The sequence below is a fragment of the Chanodichthys erythropterus genome, chromosome 13 (genome assembly GCF_024489055.1).
Source record: "Chanodichthys erythropterus isolate Z2021 chromosome 13, ASM2448905v1, whole genome shotgun sequence".
Taxonomy (NCBI): Eukaryota; Metazoa; Chordata; class Actinopteri; order Cypriniformes; family Xenocyprididae; genus Chanodichthys; species Chanodichthys erythropterus.
The window spans coordinates 28,249,669-28,264,351 of record NC_090233.1 but is presented as its reverse complement, the minus strand read 5'-3'; the positions used below and the strand labels follow the sequence as shown (position 1 = coordinate 28,264,351).

The window sequence follows — 14,683 nt, the reverse complement described above, 5'->3', positions numbered from 1 at the left end:
CAAAGTCTTCAGAGTAGAGAATTAATGGTAGGTCTGATCAGAGTTTGAAGTAAACAGGGCAAGTTTTGAGGAGTCCTGTAGTAAAACATGTATATTAATTATATAAAATGTGTGTGTATTTCTACACATGGCTAGAACACTAATGCATTTTTCAGTATGCTTGTTTTTCTCTTAAAATGTCTTTAGTTTAATTTAGCATGTTTAACTTACCACACTGCCACAAGTTCTGATGAATGTCTGAAACACTGTAATAAACAGTAAGATATTATACATTAAAACCGTGCTTTTTCGTTTTTAAAAACTACATTATAAAAATATTAGCAACTATGTCTTTAAAAGACGAATACACAAACTGAATTACAAACCATTGATAGAGGTTATCAAATAAGATGGCAGCATTTTTTAAAACTGTGTACATCTTGAAAAAGAAATGAAAGTTTTGTCTCACCGCAAGCAATCTTGGCTGGTCTTCCGAACGCAAAGGTCTCCAGTTGTCCCCTTGCTCTTATACTGTACTTGCTTTGCAAGCAATGCAGAAGTTAAATATGGCTAAGACCAAATATGGCTAAAATTTGAGTAAAGAAACTGGACCGTTTGGTTGCATCCATAGTTGGGAATAGAATAAAATAACTGGAAATAACTAACACTTTAGGATAGCTTGTTAAAAAGAGTTTAACCTCAGTAGTTTGCTTAAATATGCAAGATACAAAATTAATGAAATTCACTTTTGAAATTGAAAGGGTGAACAGATTTAATATTACATTTAACGTGACATGTGAAACAGAGGCAACACTTGGAATAATTTGTAATGCCTCCATGTATCTCAGTGTGTATTGTTTGACAAGACTTATTGACATAAGATAAGATTCTCTATAATAAAAATAAATTCAAAATACTAGTCATATAGACCATTACTGCTAACCAACCTCAATGATTTCAGCTAATGGGTTATAGCAGGTCAGTGAATAAAAAGATTTTGGTAACCTACATATATTGGTTAGTTAAATCCCTATAAATTGAACTATTATAATGAGATTATTGGCTGGTCTTTTTATTAAACTGTTATTGGCATTAACAAATCAGTGTGACTGGATTTATATATTTATCATATATATTTTCTATTGACTTATTCAGTGTCATGCTGTAATCTGATACATATACAGTGCCATATGTATATATTTATGATATTTTATTGCTTTGCTTGATGAGTTTGCATTCCATGGACAGGCACTCTCAATTATCAGATTTATTGCAGTGCCTTATAAGTTAAAAAAAAAAAACTGTGTAGGACTGCAATATTAGGACAATGACTGTTCTGTTGGCTCCAGAATAATTGCATGGCTGTCTTATTTTGTTTTTAGTTTCAATTCAAAATAATTATATACATATAACCTTATAAGATTGTAAGATATAAAGGTTTAACAATGGACAAGATTGATCAAATCTTATATGCTCTTGTCCTGACAGTGACAGATGTCTGTAATGCTTGCAAATCTCTTCTGATTTCAAGTGACATTGCTGTGACAGAATTCTGTTCTCTTAGTCTTGCCCCCGACTTTTCTTTTCTATTTTCTTTTTAACCTTAGCTGTATATTTGAACAACACATACAGTATGTCTGCTGCTAATTGAGGTCGGTTTGACTTTTGGATGCTGATTTATTTGTTCAACCAAAACATGACTGCATTTTTACACTAACCCTGTTTTATTAAACTCATGAGTCTTCATGTCATATTCCAAAAGCTTATGCTGCATCATCAAATAAAGTGTTAGCTTATATATTTCATTGGACCAGTTTGGCATCGATTGGTGAATCCATGTGACCAACAAGGCAATTCATTTCTTTCAGACTATTAGAATAATATGTATCACTGACAGATTACATTAGGACGTAATGTTCATGTCATCATTATCACCAAATAATGACCTTCATCGTCCTTATCATCATCCCGTAATTTGAACCCCTCTCACACATACTATGAATCATGGTTCATGTTTTATTCTCACACCTAATACACATACTTTCTTAGTTTATTGCATATTCTTTCTTTCAAAAGCATTGTCATCCTTACTCAGAGGTATTTTGTATTATCTCATGCATTTGGAAATATGGACAACATCAGGTTAGGTTTAAAGTATAGTACATCAAGTATTAGGCAGATATTCATTTAATTCTTTACAATTGCAAATGCTCAGAAATGTTTTCAATACAAACACAATTTTGCCATGTGTGCTGATCTGTATTGTGGTGCAATTTAAACACACATATGTATGCAAAGATTAAAAAACAAAAAATAACACTGTACATAGAACATACCCAAGTGGATGGTCTGGTCTGGTCTGGGGTTTCATAATTAAAATTAGTTTAGATTTTATGATAGAATATATATAGGTTTTAATATATAGTTTATATATTAGATCTTTAATCTCTAGTTAACATATCCCAGTGCCTTTGAAAACCCTATATCAGACTGATATGTTAAAATTCACAGTAAGTTGATCAGGGGAATTCTGTTCACAATAGCTAACAAATTTGTAAAAGTTGAAGTTTTGATTTTGACTTCTTTGACACATTTTAATGCTAATGTAGATATAAAGAAAAATATAAGCCCAAATCAAGTTCTGACTATTGAGCCTATTTCATAATCTAGTTGTTAAGCCATATACATATCTATCAAGTGTTATAGATTATCAGGAAGCATTCTATGGTAAGAGCACAACAAACAATAGTGAGAAAAAAAATAAATCAAGAAAAATGACAACAAAAGAAAACTGCTGAATTTCAAGGTTTATTTCAGTTTCAGAGATGTATGTGGTATGTTAAGTTTTTCACTCAGCTGCCTCTTTGCCCTTGAAAAAAAAAAGAGTGAAAAAATACACAATTAGTACATACAATAAAACATTAAATTTCAAAATACATGCATCAGAAAAAGAAATTACCTTTCCAGCATCACGGCTCTTGGCTCTGAGCTTGTTGACCTGAGACTCAGAAATGTCAGCACGCTCCTCAGCCTCTTCCAGCTCATGCTGTACCTTCCTCAACTTGGACAGGTGAGTGTTTGCTTGTTCCTCCTGCAAAGTCACATACAATTATATCAGGAACTTAATATAATTGTTCACAAGGTGTTTATAGTTCTCAAATGAAGTACTCACAGCTTCTTCAGCCTGTCTCTTGTAAGCCTTGACCTTCAGCTGAAGCTTGTCAACCAGATCCTGCAGTCTGTTGAGGTTCTTCTTATCCTCCTCAGTCTGCAGATAATGAACATGGATCAGACTTGAACAAAATCTGATTAATGGGACCAGAATTTTACTAGACATTTTTTACCTGGTAGGTGAGCTCCTTGACTCTCCTCTCATATTTGCGGACACCTTTAACAGCATCAGCTCCACGTCTCTGCTCTGCCTCAACTTCAGTCTCAAGCTCACGGACCTACAGTAAGTGGGAGATATTATCAAACTCAGTTCACTCCAATACAATGTTTAGAGATGTTTAGACACTTCTTACTGTCCACATGAAGACTATGAACATCAGAATACGGGTGAGCATCAGAATAAAGGCAGTCTTACTCTAGACTCCAGTTTCTGGAGTTGTTTCTTTCCTCCCTTCATGGCCAGATTCTCAGCCTCATCCAGACGGTGCTGCAGGTCCTTCACTGTGACCTCCAGATTCTTCTTCATCCTCTCAAGGTGAGAACTGGTGTCCTGCTCTTTCTTCAGCTCTTCTGCCATCATTGCAGCCTTTTGCATGAACACAGAATTTGATTGGATCACATTTTTCAAGTATTCAAGCATCTTTTGAAACATTTGTCAGCTACTGTTGCTCACATCAGTGATGGCCTTCTTGGCCTTCTCCTCTGCATTTCTGGCTTCCTGTACAGTGTCATCAACTTCACTCTGGATCTGAACAAGGTCAGCCTCAAGCTTCTTCTTGGTGTTCAGGAGACTTGTGTTCTACAAAATGGAAAACAACATTTTGAACATTTTAAATGATTTTCTTAATTTCCTTAATTTCATTATAAAAACAAAGTGCCCTTACCTGAGAGTGCAGCAGCCCAACACGCTCACTGGCGTCCACCAGCTCTTGTTCAGCCACTTTGCGGCTTCTCTCTGTCTGCTCCAGAGCAGCTCTCAACTCCTCAATCTCAGACTGCATCAGAGCGTTTCTGCGCTCCACCATGGCCACCTGCTCCTTCATGTCTTCCTGTCCTCTCACAGCATCATCAAGGTGCAGTTGGGCATCCTGAACATAAACAATAACTTTACAATAAGCTTTCAGTGTGCTTTCCGGTGACCATAACCTAACAAAAGTTAGATTATACAAACATACTAATGCACCCCAAAGCCAAAGAGAAGTCACATACCTTGAGTTGTCCCTGAACGTTCCTGAGCTGTTTCTGGGCCTCAGCAGCCTGGCGATTGGCATGGCTCAGCTGAACCTCCATCTCATTAAGGTCTCCCTCCATCTTCTTCTTGATTCTCAGAGCATCATTCCTGCTCCTAACTTCAGAGTCCAGAGTGCCCTGCATGGATTCAATGACTCTCTGGCTGTTCCTCTTGATCTGCTCCATCTCCTCATCCTTCTCTGCAAGCTTCCTGTCAATCTCTCCCTTGACCTGGTTTAGCTCAAGCTGGACACGAAGAATCTTGGACTCCTCATGTTCCAGGGTGCCCTATGAAAAATAAAACAACTTTTAATATCATAATGGAAATATGCATTAACAACACAGTAAAATGGTTCTAGCAAGAATTCCAAACTGATCTTCAGATACTCACTTCAGCCTCCTCCAGGGCGGTCTGAATCTCTGCCTTCTCAGTCTCCACTGCCTTCTTGGACTTTTCCAGCTCATGGATGCTCTTACCAGTCTCACCTAACTGCTCTGTCAGATCTGAAATCTCCTCTATAAAAAAAAAAATTTTGAACTATAATCATAATCACGTGTTTACTTTTTAATTATCATTTAGAATTAGGACTTTGAAGTTTTTGTCTAACATAACGGTTTCATTCTTACGCTGCAGATTCTTGTTCTCTCTCTTGAGGGTCTCCAGCTGGTCCAGACTCTCCTCATAGGAGTTCTTCATCTTGAACAGCTCAGTACTGAGTGAACGAGCCTCTTTCTGGGCACCTTCCAGCTCTGCCTGACCTTCCTCATATTTCTGCTTCCATTCTGCCAGGACCTTTGGTGGAGATATTTCAGGATTGATTTGTTTATAACATGTTTAACAAAGCCCATTCTAGCTATACTTTACAAAGAGAATGTCATATAATGACTCAAATTGTTTACCTTGTCAAAGTTCCTCTGCTTCTTGTCAAGGTTAGCAGCCAAACCATTGGCTCTCTCCACATCAATCATGAGGTCCTCCACCTCAGCCTGGAGTCTCTGTTTGGTCTTCTCCAGAGATGCACATTTGGAGTTCACTGCCTCAATTTGTTCCTCTGCCTCTTGCAGACGCTGAGCCAGCTTCTTCCTGTTAAGTAATACACATAATTTTGAATTCTAATCTATAAAATAGCTGTGAGTTTTGGGAATATTATGCAATAATATACATACTTGGACTCTTCAAGCTCCTCAGTACGCTGGATGGCATCAGTTTCATATTTGGTTCTCCATTGAGCAACCTCGCTGTTGGCCTTTGACATTCCCCGCTGCAGCTCAGCCTTTGCCTCCTGCTCTTCCTCAAATTGCTCACGGAGCAGGTCACAGTCATGACGAGCTGACTGTACAGCATGGGCCAGTGCGTTCTTAGCCTAGGAGACAAAGTCACATAATATTAGCTAGTCTCTGCACTATAGTAATTGACAAGTATGTGTATTTTTTGATTATGCTGTATTACCTTAACCTCTTCTTCAATCTGCCTCTTAAGCTCCTCAATTTGCTGAGTGAAAGCTTGTTTGCCTCTGGTGAGCTGAGAAACTAGAGCTTCCTTCTCCTCCAGCTGACGGCCAAATTCACCTGTTCAAATTTTCACCATGTCAGTTCAGTTCAAAATAAACCATTTAATAATATGAGAAAAGCATTTGCTACAAATTTGGCTGGGGAAATAGATTACATCATCATATATTTTATGAATACATAATAAATGAGCATTGAGAATGAGGTCAAAGGATCATATGAATATGTGACATGGATGGTGATTTACTCATAATTGTATATCTGCATTTGTTAGTGGAGGAAATAAAATGCTGTATCATTTTGTTTGATATTTTTGAGATATTGTGCTATTATTTACCATTTTCAGTTTGAAGTCTTGCTCTTTGAGCGCTGAGGTCATTTATCTGGCGACTGTTCTCATCATTCTTGGACTTAATTTCACTAAGTTGGTCCTCAAGTGTGCGGCACATCTTCTCAAGATTAGCCTGTAAACACAAATATCATTGGATTCTTAAGAATCTTAACCACATTTGTTATATTTACTTTTTGAACAATTTTTGAAACAATTCCCAACCTTTGCTTTGGCAACTGCTTCCATGTTGCTGGAAAGATCATCAATCTCCATTTTGAATTCACTCTTCTCCTTCTCAAGCTTCTGCTTGACACGCTGCAGGTTGTCGATTTGCTCTCCCAGCTCGGCCACACTGTCTGCCTGCTTCTTGCGTAGGGCAGCAGCTGTAGCTTCATGCTGGAGGGTGGACTCTTCAAGGTCACGACGCAGCTTCTGGAATTCAGCTTCACGCTTCTTATTCATCTCGATCTGAGCAGCAGTGGCTCCTCCAGCCTCCTCAAGCCTCTCACTGATCTCCTCAAGTTCCCTGGAGAGATCAGCTCTCTGCTTCTCAACCTTGGCACGAGCAGCACGCTCAGCCTCGATCTCTTCCTCCAGTTCCTCAATACGAGCCTGTGGTGGAAAGTAGTTCATTACATTTTTAGTGATCTGTATTTTATGATAATGATCGTAATGTTTGAAAAAAAAGTCTCAAAATACCTGAAGCTCCTTGATCTTCTTTTGGAGTTGAGCACCCAGAGATTGTTCATCTTCTATCTTGCTGAGCAACTGGCTTGTTTCAAAGTCTTTCCTGTGGGTGTTCAACAAGAAGTAGTTTGAAAAAAAAAACAATAACACATCAAAAGTGTCCAATGTTTTCAAAGATTTCATGCTTTAATTACTTTTTTATTTTCTCTTCAGATTGCTGCTTGTCATTCTCCAGGTCCATGATGGACTCTTGGGCTAATTTCAGGTCTCCTTCAAGCTTTCTCTTGGCTCTCTCCAGGTCCATGCGGAGCTTCTTCTCTTGTTCAAGGGAACCCTCAAGCTACAGGACAATGGTATATAAAATATGTTCACAGCAAAATCATAGTTAATTTGATGAATAAACATTATTACATAATCAACTTACATCATCAACTTGCTGCTCAAGTTTTGTCTTGGATTTGGTCAGGGTGTTGACTTTGTCCTCCTCAGCCTGGAGATCATCCAGTGTCTGCTGATGTGCCTCTTGGAGGGCTTTCTTCTCTTTTGTAAGCTTGGCAATACTCTCATCCTGAGCTGCCATTTCCTCAGTCAAGTTCTTGACCTGTAAGATTTTTTGTTTCAAATAACCTTATTTTTTACTAATCATATTTTTTTTATATCAACATATAAGACAGAGATGAAATCTAATCTTAAAGCAACTCAGTCTCCAACCTTATTCTCAGTGGCATGTTTCTCCTTCTCCACTTTAGCCAAGGTGAGCTCCAGGTCATCAATGTCTTTCTTCAGCTCAGAGCACTCATCCTCCAGTTTCCTCTTTTTGGCTGTCAGTTCAGCATTGATTTCTTCCTCATCCTCCAGCCTCTCAGTTGTCTCTTTGAGTTTAGCTTCAAGCTGGATTTTGCTCTTGATCAGACCCTCACACCTCTCCTCAGCATCTGAGAGATTCTCAGATTCCTGTTAAGAAAATAGGTTGCCATATCACTGGAAACCACATTGCTCATTTAATGGAGCCACGGATCAGTTAATTCAAGTAAAAATACTCACAGATGCTACTTGCAACTGCAGATCATTTTTCTCTTGCAGCAGTGATACCATCTTCTCTTCAAGCTCCTTCTTTTTGGCTTCAGCCTTGGCAAGATCTTCTTTGCATTTTGCAAAGTCCTCTTTCATGGTTGCCAGCTCCTTCTCAGTCTCGGCACTCTTCAGCAGAGGCTTAATCTTGTAGTAAACTTTCATCCATGGCCAGTGTTTGACATTCATAAATGAGCGGACGTTGTATTGGATGGTGTAAATTGCATCCCTGATGAAACAATTTGGATGATTAAATGTGGAAATTACTGGTAAATGCACTTATTTTTAAACTGGTCTACAAAATATTTTCTTTACTTTATGGGTCAAACATATTTGAATACAGTTTTTTTAAACACCTTTAAAAGCCAAATTGACAAGAAGATGTGCTTGCCATTGATACAAAATATTTTTACTAATAACCCCATTAACACTGTGAATTAATGTGGGTTATGAATCACTGTTTTCAAATTTGAAATAGTTAAATCAGAGAGTTTTGTTCATTCCATGATGTCCCTCACCTCCTCTCCGTCATTTTCACAAACTCCCTCCTCATCAGGAATCCACGGCAGGCAGCCTGAGTCATTGTGACCAGAGCAGCCAGTTTCTCATCACGCATCTCCTCAAGAGTACCCAGAAGACCAGCTTTGAAGAACACCTGAATTTATGTAAAACAGTAAAAAAAAAGATATTGATTTACCTCTAAAAGTTAAATGATCATGATCACTGAATCAGTGAAAGTTGTAAAGCTGAATATGAACCTTTGTGTGTCCAAATCTGTACTGGTCATGATCAATGTCGATGGATCCCAGGAGTTTCTCACAGGCCTTCTTATTATCAATAAACTGTCCCTCTGGGATAACACTGGCATTCAGCACCTTGTATCTGTGGAGAATTGGAAGATTTAACAAAATGCTTCATATCTTCTAATAAAGAGCCTCAGGAAATGGAATTTTCATGTAGTCCCATTTACCTCTGCTTGAAGTCACCATAGAGGATTCTGCTGGGGAAGCCCTTTCTGCAGATTCTGATACCCTCCAGTACACCGTTACACCTCAGCTGGTGGATAACCAGGAAGTTCTCCATGAGACCTATAATAACAGTTTACATCATGAGCTTGATAGATTTACATTTTCCTTATTATATACATTAACATAAAATAATTAATATGTTAATATGAGAATATATGTGAGCCCTTTATTACTTTACCTGGAGTCTTGGACTCATTGGGAATCAGACAACGCACAAAGTGAGGGTGAGTGCTCCTCAAGTTGGTCATGAGCTTGCCCAAGTTTTCCTGTTCAATCATAAAAAGATTCAGCATTCTTACTCACATTCTCTCAGTTGTTGATGTTTTATTTTTTATGAATTATTATTTTTTATATTACTTTCTGACCTAGAGTCAAGCAAGCTCGTGTATAGTACAGTACTTCTTAAGTCCTTTCAGTTGCATTATTATTCACATTTTGTCTAACAAAGACATACTCTGAACTGAGAAGACACAGTCTGCATGGAGCCACCCTTCTTCTTGCCTCCCTTCTTGCCGCCGCCACCACTCTCTATTCAGATAAAAAGATAAATGAACACACATATGTATAATGTAATAACAAGAAAAGAGTGCAAAACTGAATCAGATTTGGGTTAAAATGATGTACATAATCATGTTAACACTAGTGTTTTTTTTTACCCTCAACAACAGGTGGGTAGAGAGTAGCCAGCAGTTTGACAGAAGACTTCTGGTACAGCTGCAGAACAGATTCATTCAGTGGATCCTTGTTCTTGTCCAACCAGCCAGCAATGTTGTAGTCCACAGTTCCGGCATAGTGAACCAGGGAGAAGTGAGCTTCAGCCTTGCCTTTGGCAGGCTTTGGTTTCTGGAAAGCATTGTTTTTGCCAAGATGCTGATCATACAGCTTGTTCTTGAAGGAAGTGTCTGTAGCCTTCGGGAACATGCACTCCTCTTCAAGGATGGAGAAGATACCCATGGGCTGTTTATAAAAGAATGTTGTTTATTACCAAAAATTATCAGATTTTGAGAATAGATATTGAAAATAAACAAATTCATAAACCATTAAAAACCTTCTCAATGAGCTCAATGCAAGCAGCCAAGTCCATGCCGAAGTCAATGAACTCCCAAACAATGCCCTCCTTCTTGTATTCCTCTTGTTCCAGCACAAACATGTGGTGGTTGAAAAACTGTTGCAGTTTCTCATTGGTGAAGTTGATGCACAGCTGCTCCATGCTGTTGAACTGGAGGAAGAAACAACCATTTACTACTGAATATCACTCAATGTGCCATCAAAAAGGAGATACAATTCTTACATCAAAGATCTCAAAGCCAGCAATATCCAGCACACCAATGAAGAAATTTCTTTGTTGTTTTGTGTCCAACATCTGGTTGATACGAATGACCATCCACAAGAACATCCTCTCATAGACAGATTTGGCCAAGGCGTTAACAGAGTTGTACACCTGTAAGTTGAATAGAGTTTATATTTAATTCTGCTTCTGAAATAATTAGCCAGATTTTAAGGTTGTACTATTTTACTGTACCTGTGGCACGGTCTGGCCTTTGGTCACAAACTCATTTCCGACTTTGACTCTGGGGTAGCACAAAGCCTTCAGCATATCAGCAGAGTTCAGACCCAGAAGGTAGGCAACTTTGTCAGCCTCTAAAATGAAATATTAAAAAAAAAAAAAAAAAACATCCCTTTTCTTCTTTTGAAAACTAAAACCATCCTTTCATTTGTAAAAATAGAAACAAGGATATGTCAATTCAAAGCATGTTTTGACACACATTAGTACTATTTAGTCTCACCCTCTGTGCCGTCAGGCTCAGCCTGCTCCTCACGCTGCTTCTGCTTGAACTTCATGTTACCATGATGAAGCACAGCTCCAGTGAACTTGTAGATGCTCATCTTCTCCTCATTACTAAAGCCCAGAATGTCAATAGCAGACTGAAAATTACAGAAAAGAATTAGCTCTAGGATATATTCTGCTATAGTTAAATAGAATATGCAAATATTCAAACAGGAATGACTCACATCAGTAGCAACCAGCTCCTCTTTATCATCAATGCTGGCCACTGTGATCTGACCCTGACTGCACATGGGGAAGTCATAGGGGTTGGTGGTGATGAGCGTCATTTCTGTAAAATAAACAGCATTTATGAAAGAGCGTTTTACAATATTATCTGAAACACTGAATGTAAAATGTGCACCTACCAATCAGCTCAGGCTTATGGTTGGTCATCATCTGGTAGAAGATGTGGTAGCCTCTCTCATCTGGAAGCTGGAATGACACTCTAGACTTCTCCAGCAGATCTGTTGAGAGAATGTACTTGAGTCACAATCATCTGAAGAGTGACAGACAAAGACAAATGTGCAGGATTTATCAATGAAATCGTGTCCACCTACATGTCTCAATGTCAGCACTAGCCAGTTTTCCAGATGTACCGAAGTGAATTCTGATGAATTTACCCTGTTTAAACAAAATAGAATGATACATAAATAATGTCTTTATAAACAATTCTGTATAAATGTATAAATATAAATATATATATATACTTACAAAACGAGAGGAGTTGTCATTTCTCACAGTCTTGGCATTACCATAAGCCTCAAGCAGAGGGTTGGCAGCAATGATCTGGTCCTCAAGAGAGCCCTGTGATGTTTGAAGGGTTTTCAGTTATTTTGTTTAATGTCTAAACACTGTTTTCAGGCATTTCACAAATTCACATATCATATATTGTGGGAGATGATTGTTATGAATTTGAACTATATATTTCATAATAATATATTTGACGTTTTTATATCTCATATACCTGCATTTTGCCGGGAGTCTGCTCTTTCTTCTTTTCACCACCTCCCACTGCAATTGTGGCAAAGTACTGGATGACACGTTTGGTGTTCACAGTCTTTCCAGCACCGGATTCTCCACTGGTTTATGAGAGATTAGAAAACAGAAGATTTAAAAGACATGAGGAAGTTACATAAGAGAAAAATATAACTGTTCTCAACAACTCCAATAGTAAGCTTGATACATACGTAATCAGGACAGACTGGTTCTCTCTGTCTGTTAATTCAAAGATAATAATGTTTTAGCAATTGTTTTATAAAAAACTATCCTCTGGTTTCACAGACAGCTTAAGCTAGTCCTAGACTAAAATGCATGTTTGAACTGTTATAACTGAAAGCAACTTGTACGGACATATCTTAAAATATTTCAGTACCATTGTTTTGTCTAAAGATGCACACCAATAATGTTTTTTTTTTCTTTTTCTTTTTTTTTTTCTTAGATTATAAAAGCTACTTAAATGCCCTTATTGAACTACATGCCCTATATTAAATGCCTAATCCTGGCTTAGGCTAAGCCCTGTCTGTGAAACCAGGCCTAAGAATGTGAATTTCAACATATATAATTCATATCTCAGAAATAATGTCTTACCAGTCAACATGAACTGATAGGCGTTGTCAGAGACTGAAAAGATGTGGGGTGGGGCCTCCATACGCTTTTTGCCTCTGTAAGCAGACACCACTTCTGCATCATACACTGGGAGCCACTTGTAGGGGTTCACAGTCGCACAGAAGAGTCCAGAGTAGGTCTGAAAGAGCAATGGTCAGATTGCTACAACAGACAATATTAACTTAATTGCATTTTTATGTTGTTTCAGAACCTACGTAGATCATCCATGCAGCATAACGCTCTTTGAGGTTATACAGCACAGAGGCTTCATTGAGATGGGTCATCATGGCCATGTCCTCAATCTTGTCAAACTTGGGAGGATTCATTGGGTAGACATCTTGTTCCTTAGCAACTCTCTCCTAGAAATAAATTAGATATTAGATATAAAAGAAAACATTGTAATAATTAATTTAATGAGCATCTACATGAAATGGAAATTAAAACTCACCTCCTTAGTGTCAAGCAATTCAACTGTGACTTTGCCACCATCTTTGCTCTTGATTGTTCCCTTGAGGTACAACTCTTTGTCATCAGCCACATAGCAGGCAGTCTTGGCATCAAATGGTTTGTTCTGAGCCTCAATTCTCTCCTTCTCAGGCTTACGAAGGTAAATGGCAGCCTTGCCATAAACGGCCATCTCCGCGTCCGTACTCATGGTGGCGGCTTACTTCTGGAATTTAAAGATTGTCATAACCGTAGGTAAACAGGGAAAACTGACAGGCATTTGATCACTATTTTTCTACTATAAGTAAAATAAGGGACTATAAGTAAAACAAGGGATATAGTAAAGCAGGGTTTCCTCAAATCCAGCCCTGGAGGGCCATGCCCTGCAGAGTTTAGCTCCAAAACAAATCAAAGACACCTGAGCAAGGTAATCAAAGTCTTCAGAGTAGAGAATTAATGGTAGGTCTGATCAGAGTTTGAAGTAAACAGGGCAAGTTTTGAGGAGTCCTGTAGTAAAACATGTATATTAATTATATAAAATGTGTGTGTATTTCTACACATGGCTAGAACACTAATGCATTTTTCAGTATGCTTGTTTTTCTCTTAAAATGTCTTTAGTTTAATTTAGCATGTTTAACTTACCACACTGCCACAAGTTCTGATGAATGTCTGAAACACTGTAATAAACAGTAAGATATTATACATTAAAACCGTGCTTTTTCATTTTTAAAAACTACATTATAAAAATATTAGCAACTTATGTCTTTAAAAGACGAATACACAAACTGAATTACAAACCATTGATAGAGGTTATCAAATAAGATGGCAGCATTTTTTTAAACTGTGTACATCTTGAAAAAGAAATGAAAGTTTTGTCTCACCACAAGCAATCTTGGCTGGTCTTCCGAACGCAAAGGTCTCCAGTTGTCCCCTTGCTCTTATACTGTACTTGCTTTGCAAGCAATGCAGAAGTTAAATATGGCTAAGACCAAATATGGCTAAAATTTGAGTAAAGAAACTGGACCGTTTGGTTGCATCCATAGTTGGGAATAGAATAAAATAACTGGAAATAACTAACACTTTAGGATAGCTTGTTAAAAAGAGTTTAACCTCAGTAGTTTGCTTAAATATGCAAGATACAAAATTAATGAAATTCACTTTTGAAATTGAAAGGGTGAACAGATTTAATATTACATTTAACGTGACATGTGAAACAGAGGCAACACTTGGAATAATTTGTAATGCCTCCTTGTATCTCAGTGTGTATTGTTTGACAAGACTTATTGACATAAGATAAGATTCTCTATAATAAAAATAAATTCAAAATACTAGTCATATAGACCATTACTGCTAACCAACCTCAATGATTTCAGCTAATGGGTTATAGCAGGTCAGTGAATAAAAAGATTTTGGTAACCTACATATATTGGTTAGTTAAATCCCTATAAATTGAACTATTATAATGAGATTATTGGCTGGTCTTTTTATTAAACTGTTATTGGCATTAACAAATCAGTGTGACTGGATTTATATATTTATCATATATATTTTCTATTGACTTATTCAGTGTCATGCTGTAATCTGATTTACAGTGCCATATGTATATATTTATGATATTTTATTGCTTTGCTTGATGAGTTTGCATTCCATGGACAGGCACTCTCAATTATCAGATTTATTGCAGTGCCTTATAGGTTAAAAAAAAAAACTGTGTAGGACTGCAATATTAGGACAATGACTGTTCTGTTGGCTCCAGAATAATTGCATGGCTGTCTTATTTTGTTTTTAGTTTCAATTCAA

General features: G+C 37.5%; 1 protein-coding gene across 1 annotated transcript; it reads right to left on the bottom strand.

The window, feature by feature from the left end:
- Positions 1–2,827: 2,827 nt before the first annotated feature.
- LOC137035042 (myosin heavy chain, fast skeletal muscle-like) lies at positions 2,828–13,106 on the bottom strand. Its single transcript, XM_067408288.1, has 39 exons — positions 12,888–13,106; positions 12,655–12,798; positions 12,422–12,578; positions 12,022–12,049; positions 11,799–11,913; positions 11,546–11,638; positions 11,392–11,455; positions 11,200–11,298; positions 11,020–11,123; positions 10,794–10,932; positions 10,529–10,647; positions 10,298–10,447; positions 10,055–10,225; positions 9,663–9,963; positions 9,461–9,534; positions 9,185–9,272; positions 8,949–9,066; positions 8,737–8,860; positions 8,497–8,633; positions 7,952–8,207; positions 7,619–7,861; positions 7,332–7,508; positions 7,102–7,247; positions 6,920–7,010; positions 6,443–6,832; positions 6,227–6,353; positions 5,831–5,949; positions 5,548–5,744; positions 5,281–5,464; positions 5,008–5,173; positions 4,772–4,896; positions 4,360–4,668; positions 4,035–4,238; positions 3,824–3,949; positions 3,566–3,736; positions 3,324–3,428; positions 3,152–3,247; positions 2,939–3,070; positions 2,828–2,848 (listed from the first exon to the last, which is right to left on the bottom strand). Exons 1-39 carry the CDS (start codon positions 13,092–13,094, stop codon positions 2,828–2,830), a joined length of 5,817 nt encoding a protein of 1,938 aa, XP_067264389.1. The 5' UTR covers positions 13,095–13,106.
- Positions 13,107–14,683: the final 1,577 nt, after the last annotated feature.